The sequence below is a fragment of the Neodiprion pinetum genome, chromosome 1 (assembly GCF_021155775.2).
Source record: "Neodiprion pinetum isolate iyNeoPine1 chromosome 1, iyNeoPine1.2, whole genome shotgun sequence".
In the NCBI taxonomy this organism is placed as follows: Eukaryota; Metazoa; Arthropoda; class Insecta; order Hymenoptera; family Diprionidae; genus Neodiprion; species Neodiprion pinetum.
This window is the reverse complement of record NC_060232.1, coordinates 2,735,349-2,755,560: the sequence shown is the minus strand read 5'-3', so window position 1 is coordinate 2,755,560 and position 20,212 is coordinate 2,735,349. Positions and strand designations below refer to the sequence as shown.

At 39.5% G+C, this 20,212-nt stretch overlaps 1 protein-coding gene across 2 annotated transcripts; it reads right to left on the bottom strand.

Moving 5' to 3' along the window:
* Window positions 1-988: 988 nt before the first annotated feature.
* On the bottom strand, window positions 989-18,989 carry LOC124219418 (homeobox protein abdominal-B). 2 transcript variants are annotated; one of them, XM_046626945.2, is made up of 2 exons: window positions 16,933-18,989; window positions 989-8,565 (listed from the first exon to the last, which is right to left on the bottom strand). In XM_046626945.2, exons 1-2 carry the CDS (start codon window positions 18,014-18,016, stop codon window positions 8,081-8,083), a joined length of 1,569 nt encoding a protein of 522 aa, XP_046482901.1. In that variant the 5' UTR covers window positions 18,017-18,989; the 3' UTR covers window positions 989-8,080. The 2 variants fall into 2 exon arrangements, with proteins under 2 accessions (XP_046482901.1, XP_046482911.1); XM_046626955.2 differs by having other exon boundaries at window positions 989-8,526.
* Window positions 18,990-20,212: the final 1,223 nt, after the last annotated feature.

Genomic DNA, 20,212 nt, shown 5'->3' with positions numbered 1-20,212 from the left:
ATAATTTCGTATCTAGTTGATATATTAGTAGGTAAAGTATTTTTTGTAAGAAGAAAAAAACTTTTTCAAACGGAATCGGATCGTCGGAGTAAGAATTTTTCAACTCAAACAATAAAGTAACATATACGGCGATAAAATTTAACCAACGTAATTTCTAAACGTATAATAATAATACCAGGCTTCGGGAGAATTTACGCAATTAATATAATTCACCGTGTATAAGTATAACACTAGGTATCGTAGATTTTCTCTCACCTTTTGCTGCCGCGATGTGCAACGCCGTCGATTTTCTCTTGACAGCTGCAATATTATGGCGAAACGTGTTAACAATGCACAAGAAATAATTAAACAGGCTCTACCGATGATTAGTCGAGTACAAAATATTACACGTACAGTTAAATTATTTACTTTAATATTTTTCGCTTTTTCTTGTGGTTCTTTTCTTTTTTTTTTTTTCTTTTTTTTTTTTTATATGCATACACTTTCGTAGTTGATGCAGGATCAATTTTGTAAATAAGATAGGCCTTTATTTACAGAGATACACATACAGTTATAATACACAAATTGGGCAGCTACAATTATATTTTTAATATTAATTTTAATCTTACTGATCTTTTTATTATTATATACCTACTTAACGGGGAACATGGATCGGTTATACATATAGGCGCGTTACACGTATATTTCTTTTTTGTTCTTTTTTTTTTTTTTTTTTTTCAGCTATTATAGTACTTTTCATTTTCTGCTATACCGTATAAAAAAAACTCAAAATCTTCCAGTCACACTCGCGTTCTCAACCTCGTCATTATTTATTTATTTAATTAATTATATATATGCGCTGATTTGAATAGCATATTGGTATGTCTTACACGTAGTTATGTATATATGTATAAATATATACATGTAACGTTGTTTCTTTATTTATTTTATTTTTTTTTTGTTATTTAAGTACGATTTCTACACAACTTCTTTGTATGTACCCTGCGATATATTTACAAAGTGACTAAATCTGTTGTTTTTTTTTTAATTCTATTTTTAAAATCGATTTTCATTATTCACTTTCTATTTTTCGTTTGATTTTTTTTTTTTTTTTCTTATTTTCAACCTGGCAATTTTAGTAATCGTCGGATAATCGATTTGAGAAACAAAAATTACTATCGCGGTATCGATCCGAGATGGACTTTCGAAAACACAATCAAGAAGAATGAACTGGAAATCAAATCAAGTCCAGCTTTCTCAATTATATGTCTTTGACTGCAAATAATAGCGGTTCAATGAAATTTATGAACTAATGTAATAACGATAACTCTAACAATTTCAGTAACTTTCATATTCGTTTTTCAAAACGGTGCGAAAAATTGTGAATATACCGAAGTATGGACAGATTAATTTTTCTAATTGACATATTGTTCTTTATATCTGCGTCGTTGCGTATAAACTGCGCTTTAACCGACCTAATTCAGTACTGCAGTGATCAGAGAGAGAGAGAGAGAGAGAGAGAGAGAGAGAGAGAGATTAAATTATTTTCCTTCTCTTTTTCACCAAGCTAAGCCAACATCAAGTACTAGACTGGAGTATTCGCTTTATCTTAGTTTTAGATACAAATAACTCTCTATGATACGTAACAACGACTGCAAGCGGAATCTATAAATATTTCTTTTTTTTTATTCCAAACATCAGCGTAGACGGTGAAAATGACGAATGAAAAAAGCAGCCGTGAAACTCGAAGAGTGTCCTGATTTCGCGGAGAGATGAAATTACGGGGTTAAAGAGGAAGATTCGCTTGACAATGAGCCAAAGTTTTAAGACTTCTCGAATTTCTTAATGCACGAATGTAAAATGTCTACGAAATTTTCATCATTTTATCGTAATAATTATCGTAATGTCTCTCGTCACGATCAAGCCAATTTACAGGGGTATTGTACATTCTATATATGTATGTAATCATATACCGTGTAACGTATAGTATGTAATAATGATAATAACATTATGGACAATAATAATGCAGTAATAATAATCTATGGATGTTTGATCTTTACGCAGATTTATTTTTATTCATATTGTATAGATATATCAGTTTTATATTTGTTTATGGCACAAATTTTATCCTCTTTAACATTATGATGTTTACGCTGGGCAAGTTTTTTTCGTGGATATGCATTTTCGGCAAAACGTATCGTGAGTAACGATGTACGAATAACTGAAAAGCTTATGCATTTCGATTTTGAACTTCCTTTTGCAGTATATTTAACTCGCCGCGGTTTATTAAAATGACAGAATTTACGAATGCGTGAGAAATTTCGAATGTTACAAAAATGCAGAAACAAAAATAACTGGGTTAAAAATCGAATGATTTCTTCCTCGCGTTTATAATTCAATCTTATTCATCGACGATTCATATTGCAACGCTTGCGCTTGCTTTGGCACTAATTTTAACAACATTATACGAGTATACATATATCTTATTATTGCACTTCGATATTGTATGTAATTAGGTATAGTATATGTATGTATAATAGGAATTAATAACTGTTTAACCACAGTATAACAATACCGTACCTGAATATTTTAAGCTAATTATAAAAAATTAACAGAAAATACGTAACATACGAAGTAAAAGGATCAAAATATTAAAACTGAAATAATTATTATTTTTTTGTTTCTATTTCAAACATAACAAACCGAGATCACACATGAAATATCGTTATTTTATCTAATTTAAAATTTTCTCTTTCCTCTCTGCAGAAATAAACCGATTATCGTGTAATAATGAAATCTTGACCACAAATCAACAGATCTGTGTATAAATTTCAAAGATGAGAATGGCACAGAAAAAACTAAGTACGTATCATTGCAGTTTCTTTATTGTTGTAATTAGTACGATTGTTCACTTCGTGAAAAGAATGAATATATAGAGGAAAACCGAATCGACGATTAATTTCTTGAAAATTTCTTTATACTTGACTGGTTTTAACCAGGAGTTGTTAGACATTTTTAAAAAATACGAGGAAGATGATGCAGCTAGCTAATAAATTTCTTACATTTTTTTCATTCCGTCAATGTTTTTTTTTTAATGTCGTTTTGATTTTTTCTCATGCCCTTTGCCACTGGATTCTATAATCAGTCATCTCTAATCAGCTGCGTGGTGTCGAATTATACAGTGTAACAAAAATGCTAACTAATTGTAAGCGAATCGCGGTACGTATTAATTGGGCGATAAATGATGAAAAATAATATAATGTAAAAAAAAAAAAAAAAAAATTGCTGCGAAATTACGCGGGATGTTAAAATGCACACGTTTCTTATTTGCCCGGCCTTGACCGAAGTTCCATTACATACCTAATATTCCTTTTTACCGGTAAATTCGAATTTCTAGAGGGTTTGCCCCCGCGAGCTTTGGACTTTATGTAACTTCTATAGCGTTCTAATATTATTCATGTATAGTACATTACATGCTACGTCTAGCTTGAAATATTAGCTCATAATAATTAGATTATTGTACATACATTATCAATAAGGATTGCGACATTGACGGTGACGAGGGTTCAAGGACTTGGATTTGGATTTGGATTTGGATTTGGATTTGGATTCCGATGCCTCGTTGATGTTGTCTTCGTGTTTTTTCATAATATTTCAAAGTGATACATCATCGAGAATGGAGAAGCGTCTTTGCGGTGATGGAGTTGGTGACTACACACCGGTATATCATAAAACGTCTCACAGAGCACGGATCAAGTTAATTATGTACACATTTAATAACATTATATTCTTTTTTTAATCCTCTTTGCATTGGGTTTTTTTTTTTCTTCGCATCCCTTCTTTACGACTGGATTATACTTTCATAATAATAGTAATAATAATAATAATAAAAAGAATAATAATAATAATAATGATAATAAGGTGATGGAGTTATACATTATACAGAACAACACACAATAAAAACAATAATAATATAATATCAACGTGACGCTCACAATAATAATGCTTTTAATAATAATGATAACCTTAATAATCATAATCTCCGATACAATGCGATACAATAATAATGACAGTAATAATAATAATAATAATAATAATAATAATAATAATAAGAAGAAGAAGAAGAACAACCAACGCTTACAATTTTCTTAAACATTTTCGATTCCTGCGAAGTTGAAATTTTATTTCGTCAATTTTGGTCAGCATGATTTGAGTGTTGACTGTTTTTTTTTTTATTTTTTGTCTAACGTAATCACTAATTATCATTACTACAGTTGTAATTTCCCTCGAAATTTGTTTCCCCTTCTTTCCTCGCAATTCTCGGATCATAAACAAACTGCGTTTACAGATATATTATTATTAGCATCATTATTATTATTATTATTACATAATAGTTATTACATCATTCATACACACTTCGGTACCGTGACGGAATTGTACAGTTACGCTGGAGGAACCGAGTGCAGAGCTCATCTTTCCACCTTGCTCCTATTCGTTCTCTCTCACACCCTTTCTCTCGCAAGTGAACGAACATAATCACGCGTGCTTACTTCTCCTCGGCTCCTCGGCGGTCTTGAAGAAAATAAATTGCCGATAGAAACGCCGTTTCAACGTCTTTAAGCTGTGCCGATTTAACGAAGGTGCGGCAATTGATGCGGATTCTAATTGATTGGAAAAATTGAATCTATTTCACACGTCGTATGTTCGCAAATATTTATTTAATATATTTACTCTTCTTTTGTCCCTTCGTCTTCGTCAGGAGTCATGTGTAATTAATTCAAAGATCAATTACCTACTTGTCAGTTAAACCAACCGAAATACCATCCGCTTAATTTTGAAAATTATACCTTCGTATAAAAATTATGTTCATTTAATAATTCAACAAATATACGCATATGAAAATTTTTCATTTCAGAGCAATGAATTTCACCCGTAACTGATAACGTAACGTACGTGGGGGGAAAAAAACGCCGATTTCTAAATGCACGTTGCTGTATTATACATGTACATAATTATAAATAGCTATGACGTTTCGGTTAATTGTATAATATAATAATAGCTAATAACTCTGCAAAATAAATTTCGATGTCATGTTAATTACCTCGAATTTAGAACGATCGGTTTTATTTTTCATTATGTTTTCTATGTCGCTATTGCTATTGCTATTACTATTGTTATTATTATTATTGTTATTATTATCATCATACTATTATTATTACTATTATGATTGGGGTTATGTGTATCAGAGAATGACTTTGCATAGGGTTAAATTTAGTCTAAATTTTTTATTTTTTTTTTTTGTTTCTTCGCGTCTCTTCTCTTATTCTCTTTCCTCGTTTTTCTTTCATTTAATTTTATTACATAATATAATTATAAGAATCATAGGTAGGTACGATAGTTGCGATCCTTGGTAGGCAATGAGTACGACTTTTTTTTTTTTACTTTTTCGCGGAGACTGCAGCAGGAGCTATAACGAATAATATATCTCCGTGTTTGTTTGTTGCTTATTTTTTTCTTTTCTTTTTTTTTCTTCTCCATCCAACGATTAATCCTGATTTTACATTATTTTATTTGACGTTTCTTTATTCTACACCTTATCTCTTTCATCCCATACTTTATTATCACTAAGAAAAAAAAGAATTTCTCTCCAACTCTGCACACATTCGCTTGCACGTCCTTACGATTTTCAATCAATAGTTTGTTATCATTACTATCATTAATCTATCAAACACGCGACTTACGTCCGGATCTCTCGAGTCTCAGAGGTTTGACGTTTTCCCAGAAATCACACGAATTTTAAATTCACCGGGACAATTATTACGAACAAGCACGCGGCAAAATTATATTTAAAATAATTCCGTGTCTATATCAGATCAAATCACATTTTGCAAGATATTCGAAGGTAATTTTCAAGCAAAGCTAATGCGCGGGAATTTTTTTTTTTTGTCCTTTCTTAATTTGGAAACAGTTCTTTCAATCTTCGTCTGTTGTAATAAAAAAAAAAAAAAATCAAAAATCTGTTCGAAACACGAGCTCGTCAATTTCTCATTCTCGAAGATCCGTTCGTAAATCGACGCAACGTGAAACTCAACAACAAAGCGTACTTGGGGTAATATTACACAATAACAATAATAATAATAATAATAATAATAATAATAATAATAATAATAATAATAATAATAATAATATCGTTTAACCTGCCGTGCAGGGCTGAATTTATTTCTTGTCTGTCTTTCTTGCCCCTAAAAGCCGCGAAAATATAGGCTCGTGATCCTTGATCACAAGGTACATCATGTAGACCCTGCATATACGCCGAAGAAGAAAAATGGGGATGTGGGTGGAGGATTTGCCCGACCGGAAGTTGCCTAATTAATTACAGATAATACACGAGAATGGTTAAGAAACACTAATTAATCACACTAATTACTTAATGCGATAAATTTTTCTTTCTCGTCGTACAGGATATTATAGAGACCGAAGGAACTACTACTCCTATATATGTACGAATTGTATATGCATCATATACAAATATTTACGGATTGGACAGATTGCTTCGTGATTCTTGTTAAACTTTTTTTTCTTTCTTTCTTTCTTTCTTTCTTTCTTACTTTTTTTGTTCATACTCCTTCCCGCACTCACTCTCGCGCACGCACTAAAACATTATTCGCCCTATGTATGATACATATACACATTCACGCAAACACAATCGCACATTATCGGTGTATTGTTATATTTATACATATAGTTGTTTACACATCATTTTCGCAGAGGCGTATATTATACGCGCGCACACACACACACGCGCACACACGCAAACGCAGAAATATACATGTTACACATTATTACACGTACATTCAACATCCGCGCATGCGTATCCAAAATACACGCTCGATTTTTCACATACAGTCGCGTAGTCGGTTGGCGATATATATGTAAGCGTACAATTTTCTTGTACATATCGCGAGGCGTATTAAATTAGCAGTATTGAAATCTTCTAACTATTCCATTAACTTTTTAATCGCAAGACATTGCGACGCGTGTAGGTATATAACATTACCGTTAGCATAATCATATTATCATTATTATCCGTACATTCGCCTATATAATATATGTATATGTATATATATACAATATATAATATACAATATATGTATATATATATATACATATAATTAGTAAATTACCGTTAAAATTATCGTTACAATATATAATCGTTATCGTTTTATACATATACACAGATACATATTTTTATTGCATATATATGTATGTATGTATGTATGTATGTATGTATGTATATATGTATGCACGTGTGTACGTAATATCGCAATTTGTCAATTAACATACGCGCACTTTGCACACAATAACATCGACAGTCCTATAATTCACCGCTGTCTCTGAGTATATATATATATTATATATAATTACATATACACACACGTATATTATATATATGTATATGTATGTATATAAATTATCTACCGCAGGTTTGAAAAATGGTCAACGTTCTCCGCGATAGTAAAAACTGCGTCACGCGAGTAGACAGAAAAGTGCCGATTAAATAGAGAATCGTGAGGAAGAAATGACGAAAAGAAAAATAAAAAAAAAAAAGAAAAATAAAACGGTCAAATCGCGTATCGACAAGTACATTTATTAACGGGGTATCAATTCTCTGGGGTTGATTCGGCGTTTTGAAAACAGTGAATCCAAGGTGAAAAAATAATACGTCGTTAAGCCTGATACAGGAGGCGCACCACTTCACACCCTGAGACACCCTTTGCGGTATAAAGTTTGAGCTTGAATTTCACGCGGCGAGTCCGTGGGAAGTCTGATGAAGCAAGTGCTGCTGAGCGGCGTGAGCCGCGTGAGCAAGCTGATGATTCCGCGAGTGTATCGCCGCCGCGGCGGCGGCGGTCGATGCCGAATGGGCCCCGATCTGGGCCTGACCAACGCCGTGGAGTCCGTGTCCGGGGACGTGGGCCCCTCCGCCCCCCGGTATCAGGCCGTGGCCGTGAACGCCGACGCCCCCGTGGACGCCGGGCGCCGCTGCGGCGTGGCCGTGAGGGTGGTGGTGGTCGAATACAACCCCGGAGTAGGCCACGGGTCACTGATGATGCTTGGCGGGTCCGTTCGCGTGGTGCGCCTGCGCAACTACGTGGTGACCGGAAGGCGGATGGCCGCCAGGGTGGTGGTGGCTTCCGGCGGCCCCGTGGTGATTCGCGTTGTTCGCGTTGCTGTTGTTGTTGTTATTGTTCTGCTGCTGGGACTGCCGCTGGCTGTTCTTCTTGTTCTTCATCCGCCTGTTCTGGAACCAGATCTTGACCTGCCGCTCGGAGAGGTTCAGGTTCCGGGCGAGCTCCCACCGCTTCTGCTTCGACACGTAAGCGTTGAACAGGAACTCCTTCTCCAGCTCCAGCGTCTGGTACTTCGAGTAGGGTTTGCGCTTCTTGCGCACCGTCACTTGGCCCGTCCATTCCAGGGGATTCCCACCGCCGCAACCGACCCCCATTCCTCCGACGCCGACGCTCACGCCGACGCCTGCCAGTGATGCTGCGGGAAACAACGAGGATGGGGAGGAACCCCACATCACTTAACACAATTAGTTTGCCTGATAGAGGTTTCTTTTGCGGGGGGGGGTGGGGAGGGGTGGGTTTGCACACATTCACGATTACTTGAATCGGTAACCCTGGAACGGTAACCTCGTTATTTTATTTTGTTTCTTTTTTACCTATTTCAGTAACGGGGGGTGCAAAAAAAAAAAAAAAAAAAACAATCCAATTTTGTAGATTTCATCATATCGTCAAGGGTCCCCTGTAGGAGGATCTCATCTTCTTCGTTTTCTTACAAAGAATCACGTGGGTAGAAAAAACTTGTCTACTCTCGGATAATGAAATTGAATTTTGGTCGGTGTCTCGAGTCGGAAAGTTGAGCTGTTCTCCCGTAGCGAGAAATTTATCTTAACGGGGGAAGTTGTTTTTTCACCCCCACCGTTACCGTTCCAGAGTTAGTCGAGTTGAGAATGATTTTTGGATATATTTTAGTCGACCAGGGAATCAACGAAGATATCCGTATTCACATATCTCGTCCGATAACTTCGTTAGATTGGATTAAAAGACATGCCGATTCCCTGGCGCGTTTATCCACCGCATCAAGTGTAGGTAGTATCTATTACAAGGGTCTGATGACTTTTTGTGAAAGTTACGGGCTGGAGTGCTGGGTGGATATTGTAAAGCTGCGACTTCTTTGTGATTTTTTTTAGAAAGTCGAGATTTTCGATAAAACCGATATCTTCGAGGCATTTTCTATTTTTAATTTTTTTCCTTCTCATTTCTGTTATCCAATTTTTTTGTTTCATAAAACCACAGTGTTGTTAAAAGAATTTTATAGACTTTCCAAGTATAATGATGCAGGTAGAGAGATAAAAGTGAGAACTTATAAAATGTTCGCTCTCACGGCTAGAGGCATTCAAAGTAAAAGTGAAGCTATTGAACTTATTGAGAATATAATAGACCGCGGAGTTATTTACCGAGGAGATAATATAAATATGGCAGCTATATTCCATCTCGCGTACATTAGGTGATATTTGGAAAGTATAGTTGTTAATTAACGTAGTATCTGCGTGCATAAATTGATGCTGATAAGTTTGTATTTCATTCCTTCGTCTCCATGATATAATTGGCCAATATTCGTTTCAGAATCATGAAATCGTCTCTGCGAGAAAACTAAATGAATATCGTTTCATTTATTCTTACATACTCGAACAAAATTATACTGAGATGAAATATTGATTCACAAATTGCAAATAGTCGATACCGGGAAAGTGTGTATCTACGAAAAATCCAATTCTCACTCTGTCCAAATACAGGAAAATATATGCGTGAATATTAATCACTGCCCAGCCCGTGATTCTCACGAGTTATTCAAATTCCGTAATAGATACAAATCGTTCTACATATATAATGTGAAATTAACAGTTTTACCGTGATCAGGGAAATGGATAGAATTTTCTTAATAACCGTTCGAAAACAGCAGAAGAAATATGCCAAGAAATAAGTAGAGAAAAAATATATAGCTCAAAAACTGCTATTTTTAATTGCGCAATAACCGTCTGGCGAAAAAAAAACAAAAATAAAAATAGAATTGCATTTTTACATGCAACTATAAAAAAATTAAAAAACAAAATACCTGTGTGCAAGAAGATGGAAAGACAAAAAAAAAACGGTAAAAAAAAATTCATAAAGTGAAACGTAGATTTTGCGAGAAATTTTTGATTAAAAAATTGAAGAGAAGATCTCTCGATATTTGGCTTCCGTTTCATCTTATAATAAGGCAAAGAGGATCTCTGTTGCGTAATTAATTTCCCACGGCACAGAATTATCCGTACGTATGTATGCGTGTATGTAGATAGATACAAGATGCGTGAAATACATGTATAGGCATAATTCCGCGTAATTAGAAAAATATTGAAAACAGTTAGGTAAGTCGGGATTGCATGCAACGGGATAATATGACAGCGAAATATGCGGAAAGAGTTGCTTTGACGTAATTATTCGATTCGGCGTGGTCGGTGTGTCATGCAGGCCTCGGCGTACCCAATATTAAAGTTAAATAAAATTTTAATAATAAATTAACGACCGTCCCGCGTGCCGTTAAGTCGATCCTCCGTCGTTCGGTTGCAAGAAATAACGATTACAATATTAGTATTTCTATTTTTTTTTTTTTTGTTTTTGCTTTTTTTACATTTCTCAGTTACTTTTCTCCCTCGTTTGCACGCTACTTAATTAATTTTTTACTTCAAACATACGGTTATTCGATTCTTGCCGATCTCTTGTTCCTTTCTTTATTCGTTTTTTTCTGTTTTCTTTCTCATCGATTTTTCTCTTTCTCTTTTTCCTCGTATTCCTTAATTTTGTCTCATTCTCGGCCTCATTCATCGATATATGTATATATATATATATATATATATATATATATATACACACATATAATCCATCCGTATAACGTACCGCGGGACGTAATTAGCCATTTCAAATTTATAACCACCGCGCATTACGTTTACATGTATATATAATACATGCGTATGTAATGTAGATACATATTTACACACTTCTGTGTAAATCGTTATTTATAGTGAAATTAGCCGCCTGACCGTGTCGAACAAAATTTCTACGTGTATATATTTGTATTATTATGTATAATATAAATACACGTACATGTATATCCTAGATGCATGTAATATCGGTGCCTGTATAACCCAAGAGTGTGTGTCGCTGTAAGTCCCCCCCCCCCCCCCCCCCCCTCTCTCTCTCTCTCTCTCTCTCTCGCCGAGGAGATGCTGCGCCGTGTGGACCACGTTGGGATGGAAACGATATAATTGGACCAACGGCCTACTGAACGGCTCGGTAAAGGTATTTCGACCGGAATACGCCGGGACGGTTAGTATAATAATCGACGATGCAGGAAGACGCGTAGGCAGAAATCCAGTCGAACTTACCGCGTGATGCATATATTTGGAAAGGCGGCGGAGTGTGTAAGGTGTTTCAATGATATTAACGGATATTAAATTCCGCGTGATGCGCGCTCGATTCCCTGACGAAATTGTCGAGGGGGGCGATTATAACCGATCGAACGAGTACCAGAAACGGTAGAATCGCCGTCAGGTGCAGCGTTAACCGATTATCGAACGTATGTAATATCTTTATACCGTGCAACATATTTTTTCCATCCTTTTTCGTCGCTCTTTTTTTTTGTTTTTTTTTTTTTGTTTTTTTTACTTCTCTATATATAAATATTAATAAATAAGTAATATATCCCGTATAGCGGTTTCTCTCGGTTATTAGTGGATATTTAGCGTTAAGCAACGCTTTCGATGATATATTTTATGTCCTATCGCTTATGCACGCACACCCTGACACCGTGTGGTATATACGTAGAACTGTGATACGTGAATTTATGAAATCCGTTACAAATTGTGAAACAGCGTGTCTGAGCCCTGTAATAATTTTACAAAGTTGCCTTATTCGGTGTTTCAGGTCATAATTATATGCTCCGAGCTACGCGTGTATTCTCTCATCGCTTGCAATTAACGCGTAAATAATATAGTTGTAATATCGGTGTCCGCATATTAATTTCGCAAAAAAATCACTGCCTTTGATTTGAAGTAAAAACTGGAGTGGTGTAATTAATCTAGAATCGCAAATTAGTTGGAACTGCTTTCAAATTCCTACGTGTAAATGTATACAAAATTATACCGCACAGGCAACGCATACCTCGTATTTTTCCTTGTTTATCGATACATCTCACAATCAGTGAGGCTCGGCAAAGATTATACTGATCTTGGGATAAGCACGTATGCAAATCCGGATACCAATTAGCGTGAAAATTAAACCTCTCTCTCTCAGTCTTTATATCCTTATTCAACATTTTCGTCAAGTTTTGCGTTTCTTTTTTTATCTTTCATTTCAACGCAAATACCTTCACGCGTAATGATTAATTAGCTGAACAGAGCGAACAACGATACAAAGAAGGAAAATACGATCCAGGTTATATCTGGATATATTCTGAAGCAAATCCTACAGACAACCGCAATATCGTTTGTAACGTGAAAATATTTTGGTATTCGTGCAATTCGTTTCGACGATTATTGCATGGGTCACGAAAGTCCCGATAATTGTTTTCGGAACTCTCGAATGCTTGAATAAAGGAGAGAAAAAGGAAAAGAAAATGAAAAAAGATGAGAAAAAACAGAGTGGAATTACGAGTGAAAAATTTTTAAGTAAATAAAATAAAAATCTATTAATCGAGTACGTCGCGCGAGGTTTTGTATCAGCCTTGGTTTGTAATATATATATATATACAGATATACCGCGTGCATGAGAGCGTGCCTGGAATAACTTCTGACGTAAATCGATCGTTGTTGCTGTTGCTGCTGCTGCTGCGTGAAATCCGCAATTTTACAGAGAAATCCTGAGGCTTTAAAGCCTGGCTCTACACATGTGATAATATAGAAAACAATAAGCTGCAAATTGATCGATGTGTCAACTCGTTAATTACGTATGATGAATTTTAATTACTCATCAGTTATCAATTGATATTCATGTGAGTAACAATTGAACGATGAAAAGAATAATAATCCGTCGCGATAAGTAAAATATCATATCCATACCTGGAGCGTTAGAAATTTCTATTTTTCTTCTTTTTTATTTATTTCTTTATTTTTTTATTCCATATCTTCGTACAATAAATTCCACTAGGACTACGAAATATCCTAGAAGTATCGACGAGTTGTGTAGAAATTGCCAGGAAAACTAAACCAAGATGAAACTGAGAAGAGCAAAAGGATGAAAAGGGTTGCGAGGAGGGGGATGAGAACGGAGAGTGTGGTGGTAGTAGTAGGAGGGGGGGGGAGGAGAAGGAGGAGGAGGAGAAGGAGGTAGATGAGGGTGAGGAGGGAGGGGGAGGTATTTGAGACGAGAACAAGTCGCCACGTCGGGAATTTACTTTTGGTTAGATATAGGAGAATAGAAGCTCGAGTGCTCGACTGGCATGATGATAGCCGAAAGATAAAGAGGGAAATGTAGCTGCGCGGCGCACTAACAAAGTGAGAGAGAGAGAGAGAGAGAGAGAGACGCACATACCGCACAAATACGAACAAAAAAGCAGATAGGCAGGGTAAGCGAGTAGAACACAGGGGTTGGAGTCTCGCGTGTGACGAGGGAGTCAGCTTCGAGCTTTTCGGGTAAGTCGATATTGTCCGCATTATTGAGGCTGATTTACTGTAATCTGGTTGGTACCTACTTTCCATTTCCGGAAATGGAAAACTTACGTAAAACCGTGAAAATCGTTCCTGCGAGAAGATCCATCCACCTCTCGTCTATTTACACGCGTTACGGAATAAAAATTCTAATTTCTTTACCCTAATTTTTCTTATTCAACCTACAACGATTTCTTAGACTGTTCGATTAGAATTTCTAAAAAGTAATATTATATACCTAAGTACACATAAAAAAAAAAAAAAAAAAATCCTGATCCAGATACAAGCGTTTGAAAAAAAAATTTTCGGCTTGAAATTTTTAGCAAAAGCAATGTTGTTTTTTTTCCAGCTCTTGCTGCATTCTATGAAATAATTCTGTGGTTCGGAGCGGTGAGGAAATAGAAGGACAGATGATACCGAGGAGTTGTTGCAAGCAAACGGCAAAAGTGAACGGAGGAAAGCTGCGAGAGATAATACAGCTGCCATCTGTCGGCCGGCGTTTGTATCATTCCACGCGCATCCGCTACTTTGAAATGCGCGGCTGCCGCGTTATGCGTTGCATGTGATATGTTTGTCCCATATATCGCGGCGAAGAGTAAGAGAGAGAGAGAGACAGAGAGATTTGTAGAAGTAGAGAAAGCGAGAGAGAAAAAGAAGAGTCGGCGCTCTTTGGATATATATTGATAATAATAATGGTAACATCAATAATAACAAGTTACCGTTTAATTATATCGTATAGACTGGCTTACGGATGACGTAAACTCGAAAATTACACGCGAAGTGAGCCGTCCGCGTATCCTCACGATCAGATTTCTTCGACTGTTACAAGGTGAATCGTCGTATCGGTTCTCAATTCGATCGAGTCTTCTTCCTCTCCATCTTCTTCCTTTATTATTGCCGACGGATCACGAACGACTATTTGCAAGATCTCTCTCGATCTCTTTCGGCTTTATACAGGTCGACGAAACGATACTATAAAGAGATGCAAAAGTACGCCTCGAGGTACGACGGTGGTTACATTTTTGACGACTTTGAGCGAAGATCTACTTGTAATTAACCGCCGATTTAAAAAAAAAAAAAGACGATTTTAATTTTCCTTTTTTTTTCCGAGGTACGTATTACGCACGTGCATATAGAGTTGTAAAATATTGGCAATCACGAAATATGAATATAATATTGTTGATCGAAGCGATAATCGATGGAAAGTTTTCGCCTCTATACGCGTGTAATTTCGTTAATTATATAGTAATATCACGGTGTCCGATATTCGGCAATGATATTTATTGTTTATAATAACATATGCACCAGAATTATTCACATCGTCTTCTTTTTTTCCTATATTTTAGGATCGTTTTTTATTCAACCACCGCGGTTTTTCATTTTGACCTTTCTTTTTTTTTTAGTTATGTTTTCATCTATCTTTTTTTCAACAGATTAAGCAATCGATAGGACGCGGAGTTGTAGGTACCTGAGCGTGAAACGGTGCCGGTTAGCTGAGGAAAAGACCGGTTTCTAAAATTAATAATGTTGCTTCTTCGTTTTTTCCTTCTCTCTCTTCTCACTAATGAATCATTTTTGAGTCACGCATATCTTGTTCACGGTTCTTCACAGAATATGAAAAAAATAAAAAAGTTAAATAAAAATTACAGATCTTCGACACGAACGTCTCGAGGCATATTTCGCAAACCGGGGATTGGAATAGCTAAATACAGAAATAAGACCTCAGAGGAGAATAAAAATAAAAACATAACATTGGTTAATTGACTTGTAAAACGTTATCAATTCTTTTAACGCTTTAGCTGTACAAGCGACTAAATGATTTTATTGTTTCTTTTCAATTATGATTATAATCGTCTCCCCTTCCTCGTTCAAGTTAATAACTTTTCCACAGTTATCAACGATTGAGTTTAATAAATAAATTAACCGACCGACCAGTTGTCCTATCGTATAATACACGGATCTTGATATCAGCCGATCGTAAAACTCTCGTATATCATCACAAGATCCTTGCAGAGTGATAAAATAATCGCTTCACGTGTTTCATTGGTAAAAAATAGGGCACGAGGACAAGAAACAAAAACTAGACAACAACAACGAAAAAGTAAGTGAAAAGAAAATACAAAAAAAAATAAAAAAACCAACCTACATATGATCGACAGTAATTACTTTGTCGTAAAAATTTTTTTCTTTTTCGTTTGTTCGTCAGGACTATCGTAAACGTTAGAAAGTAAATACAATACAACCAGAACATTAAAGCAGCTACACGTTATACGGGATAAAAAAAAAAAAAAACTATTAAAAATGTAATCATAATTATAACATATCGTACGTGTATGTATATCATTCGGGCTGAGAAGAGAATCACGTTGTGAATTCATGCGGTCAAATATTTGCTATCGGACTGAAGTTTTTGATCGGATCGTGGATATGTCGAAACGGGGTCTTGAATACTACCGGAGAGAAAAATAGAGAGAGAAAAAGAGAGAGAGAAAGGGAAAGCAATATAAATAATACGAACACAAGCCTTGGCTAACGATAATACGAATTAGCGTGCGTGAAAAAGGAGTACGTTGAACGATGAAGAGCAGAGGAACCGACTCCGAGAGAGAAAGAGAAAGAGGGAAGGAGAGAGAGAGAGAGAGAGAGAGAGAGAGAGAGAGAGAGAGAGAGAGAGAGAGAGAGTCAGCGTATACGGAGTAAAGGAAGGCAGACGACGGACCAGCGGGTCGAGGAACGAGGCAGATCAGCTGATCGGAGGCGCGCGCCAGGGTTTACGAGTTACGGCCGCCAATAAACTCACCACGGGCCGTTGTTCGCTGCGACGTTTCACGGTTCGTAGGGGGACGAAACGGGGGGGGGGGGGGGGGGGGGTAGAGGGAGAAGGGTGCGAGGGAAAACGCGTTCGAGCTCTCTTCACCTACGTACGCACACGTACGCGTACCTAGGTGTACCGGTCTATACAGGCGTGAACGCGAAGAACGCATGAATGAACGAACGACTCTCACACACGTATACTTTTACGTCGTGCGTCGATCCCACTCGGCGTTCGTAAGCGTACACGCACACGCGTGCATTACGCTGCAAAACACGTGGAACACGACGTTCCGCAGACGTCGAGCAACTCTTTTCGCGATCAACGAAACGACGGGAATGACGAAAGTGTAAGGTCGCGGGGGTAGCTCGAAATCGGCATCGATGCTTACCTGGAGGCGGATAAGGGCTGGAGGTGACCGGTTCCGGTGCCCCGTAGTTCCTGAGACTCCCATATCCGTCGTGAGGAAAGGCCCCCTCGGCGGCGACCATGGCGGCGGCGGTCCTTCCCCGATCGTCAGCCGCCGAGGGTGTGAGGTAGGGTATACCGGCCTGGGAGTGGGGGTGGTGATGACCGGCGGTGTCGACGGGATGATGATGCCTGGCCGTCGAGTAGGGGGAGTAGTTGCACCAGCTTGGGGAGAAGCTCTGGTGGCAGGAGACGGCGGGGTCGCCGGCCGAGCCGGAAGTCGATCCGCCCCCGCCGGCGGAGGAAGTCGCACCGGTGGCGCCCCCCGACGAGTTGTAAGACTTATAGTCAGCGGGGGTGGGTCCGCCGGCGCCCCCCGAGGAGGCCGTGGCCGCCGCCGGTGACCAGAAGCTGAGAGCGGCGGCGGCCTTTCGGCTGTCCCTCGAGGATCCCGTCGTCGAGCTCGGGTCGGCCGCCAGGTTGTAGTAGGTGGGGGGGTTCGCGCCCCCGTAAGCCTGGTGGTGGTTCAGCGGGTCCGCCGCGGGCCCCGAAGCCCCGTAGTGGGCAGGGTCCTGGGGGTGGTGAGGGCTGTAGCTCCAGCCGCCCTGAGAGCCGCCCGTCGAGGAGTGCGAGTGCCTTATCACGCCGCCCGCCCCCGCGCCCGCCGCCCCTGAGGGCTCGACGCAGGGAACCTCGCCGTAGGTCGAACCGCCCCCGGGGGTGGCGGTCAGCCGCTTCGCCGGTATGTGGAGAGGACCCGCCGCGCTGTTGCTCGCGACCGACGAGGCGCTCGGTGACGTCGAACTCGCGCTCGCCGTAGGCGGGGGTGGAACGGTGCCGGCCGATGCGGGGGCGCCCGGGGAAGTCGGTGTCGTCGCCTGCGGGTGAGAGCCTGGCGTCGAGTTCTGCTGCTGCTGCTGCTGCGGCTGCTGCTGCTGTTGCTGGATCGGCAGGAGAGAGGAGGTCGGCGGTACTGGCGGGGAGCTGTCCTCGTAGAAGCCGCTGTTCATGATGTTCCACCAGGTCGTCACCCCGGCGGAATTCCCCGCTCCGGCGGCTGCACCCATCGGCGTGACGGAGCCAGGGTGGCCCACGCCGGAACCGCACAAGGGTGCGGCGTGAACATTGTCGTACAGTGTCGCCGTCGAACAAGCCACGTGATCGGCGATGGTGCAGATGGTGACGGTTTATTGCCGGGGTTATAATGATCGTGGATGAATCAGGCAGCGGGTTTTCGGTGATACGGATTTCTCACAACACCGGATACGTCGGGACGAACCCGATTGGTGGTTTTTAGTTTTATTTTTAGATATATGTTTCGTCGTTTTTTTTTTTGTTGGTATATTTTTTTTTTTGTTTGTTTTTTGTTCACGTCAAACCGTTCACCACGATGATGATGACGATGACGAGGATGAGGCGGCGAGGAGGTCGGCGTTCCCGTTCACGTTGCGGCACAGCATCGTCGTCGTCGTAGTTCGCGGTGTAAATAAAGGAGACAGTCGCGTGTTGACCGGATGACGTGGGGTGGGGAGAAGGAGCGGTGGGGGGGATAGGGTGGACGGGGGTGGAGAAGGGGGGGGGGGGGCAGAGACGACGCGGCAGACAGGTGGAGGGTGGCGGCCGTGGGGGAGAAGAGCGGGAGACAGAGAGACAGAGAGAGAGAGAGAGAGAAGGACGTGTAGAGCGAGAGCGTGGGGAGGGTGGGAAGGTCGACGACCAAAATAAAAAAAGAGGAGAACCGTGGAAGAGAAGTCGAGTTAGAAAAAGGCCGTTGATAAGGATGCGGAAGGGTTATTGTTGTTTGTTTTATTTTTTGCGGCGGAGGGGGGGGGGGGGGGAGGAGGTAATCAGATTTGCATCATCCAGCAGCGATCGACGACGAGTCGGTCCAGTTTTGTTGTAATTATATATTCGTAATTTCCAACGAAGCGAAGATTTTTAGATGAAACAGAAATAAGATACACACACGCGATTTAGTATGTTGATCGTGTGCAGGTATTATTATTATTATTATTATTATTACTATTATTATAAACGGTATATTTTATCGTCAACGAAGGGACTCGATCGTTGTTGTATCGAACAGTTTTCTCTGCTCTTTGAGACACTTGTCTGTTTTTTCCGTCGTCTCTTATTGTTTATCACGCACGGTTATTTGGGAAAAATTTTACCCCCTGCATACATGTATACATATACGTATATGGATATATATATGTACACACACACATATATATGTATGTAATGTGCATGCATACGTATAAATCAGTCCGTCATTTCACAGGATCAACGAGACACTTGGCATGGAAAAAAACATTACACCTGCTGTGGTGTACTATTTTGCAGAGAAGATGAGAAAAAACTACATATATACACACACATATATATATATATATATATATATATAAATATCACTCCGAGCTCTGCACGTACTTTTCCCCTAACAACTGGATAGTCGACGATCCCTGGCGATAAGCCGAAGTCGTACAATCATCACGGTGTCGTGTAATTTATGCAAAACTGTCACCCCGAACATCACAATCTTCTTGCCTCTCGTTTCAACGAGAATTAGCAACGTTATTTGTGTACAGTTTGTACGGAAAGTGAGAGCTAGAGTGAGAGAGACAGAGGTGAAAAGATAACGAGGAAAAAAAAAAATGTTTAATCTTCGTCTCGTTGCGGTTTATTATTTTTCGTAAATCTTTATTTACGTTGATGCTTTTGCTTGTCGTAGTTTTTTTCTCGTTTTTTCTCCTCTCATCCGTAAGTCAAAAAATGCAACAATCGCACTCAACCCCCCCGACACTGCGTGCAGCAATTAAATATCCACTCAAACGCCGAGGAGCGCGCGCGCGCACGCCTTTTCTTTTTTTTTCCTCTCCCTCTTTCGCCGTTGCTGCTGCTTCTTTTTTTTCTTTTTTTTTTCCTCCAACGCCTTTACAAGCGGAACACTGGGTGTCCAAAAGCTGGTCCCGAGTGTTCGGCCGAGTAGAAACGCTCCGTTACGATCAGACGGCCCAGGCGGTGACCGTCCGTCCGTCTGGCTCCGACGAAAATACAGCAGTAGTAGAAGAAGCGGCTCGCAGTCCTTTCTCCCCCCGAAGGGCTGAGCGCCGGGGTGACTGACTGATACTCCAGGTTTTCTCCCTCGCGTTATATCGCGCGATAAATTCTTTCCCCCGAGTTTGTCGGAGGGTCGAAGAAGGAAGGGTCGCTCTGGCTTGTAGGCGCGCACGGTTCCAAACCAACGTCAACACGAAAGGGAG

Bases quoted from the DNA above. Each gene is read 5' to 3' on its own strand.
- LOC124219418 (XM_046626945.2), bottom strand. From the start codon at position 18,016: ATGGGTGCAGCCGCCGGAGCGGGGAATTCCGCCGGGGTGACGACCTGG. The intron at 8,566-16,932 runs GTAAGCATCGAT...AATTGTGTTAAG, and splicing joins CAGCCCTTATCCGCCTCCAG to TGATGTGGGGTTCCTCCCCA.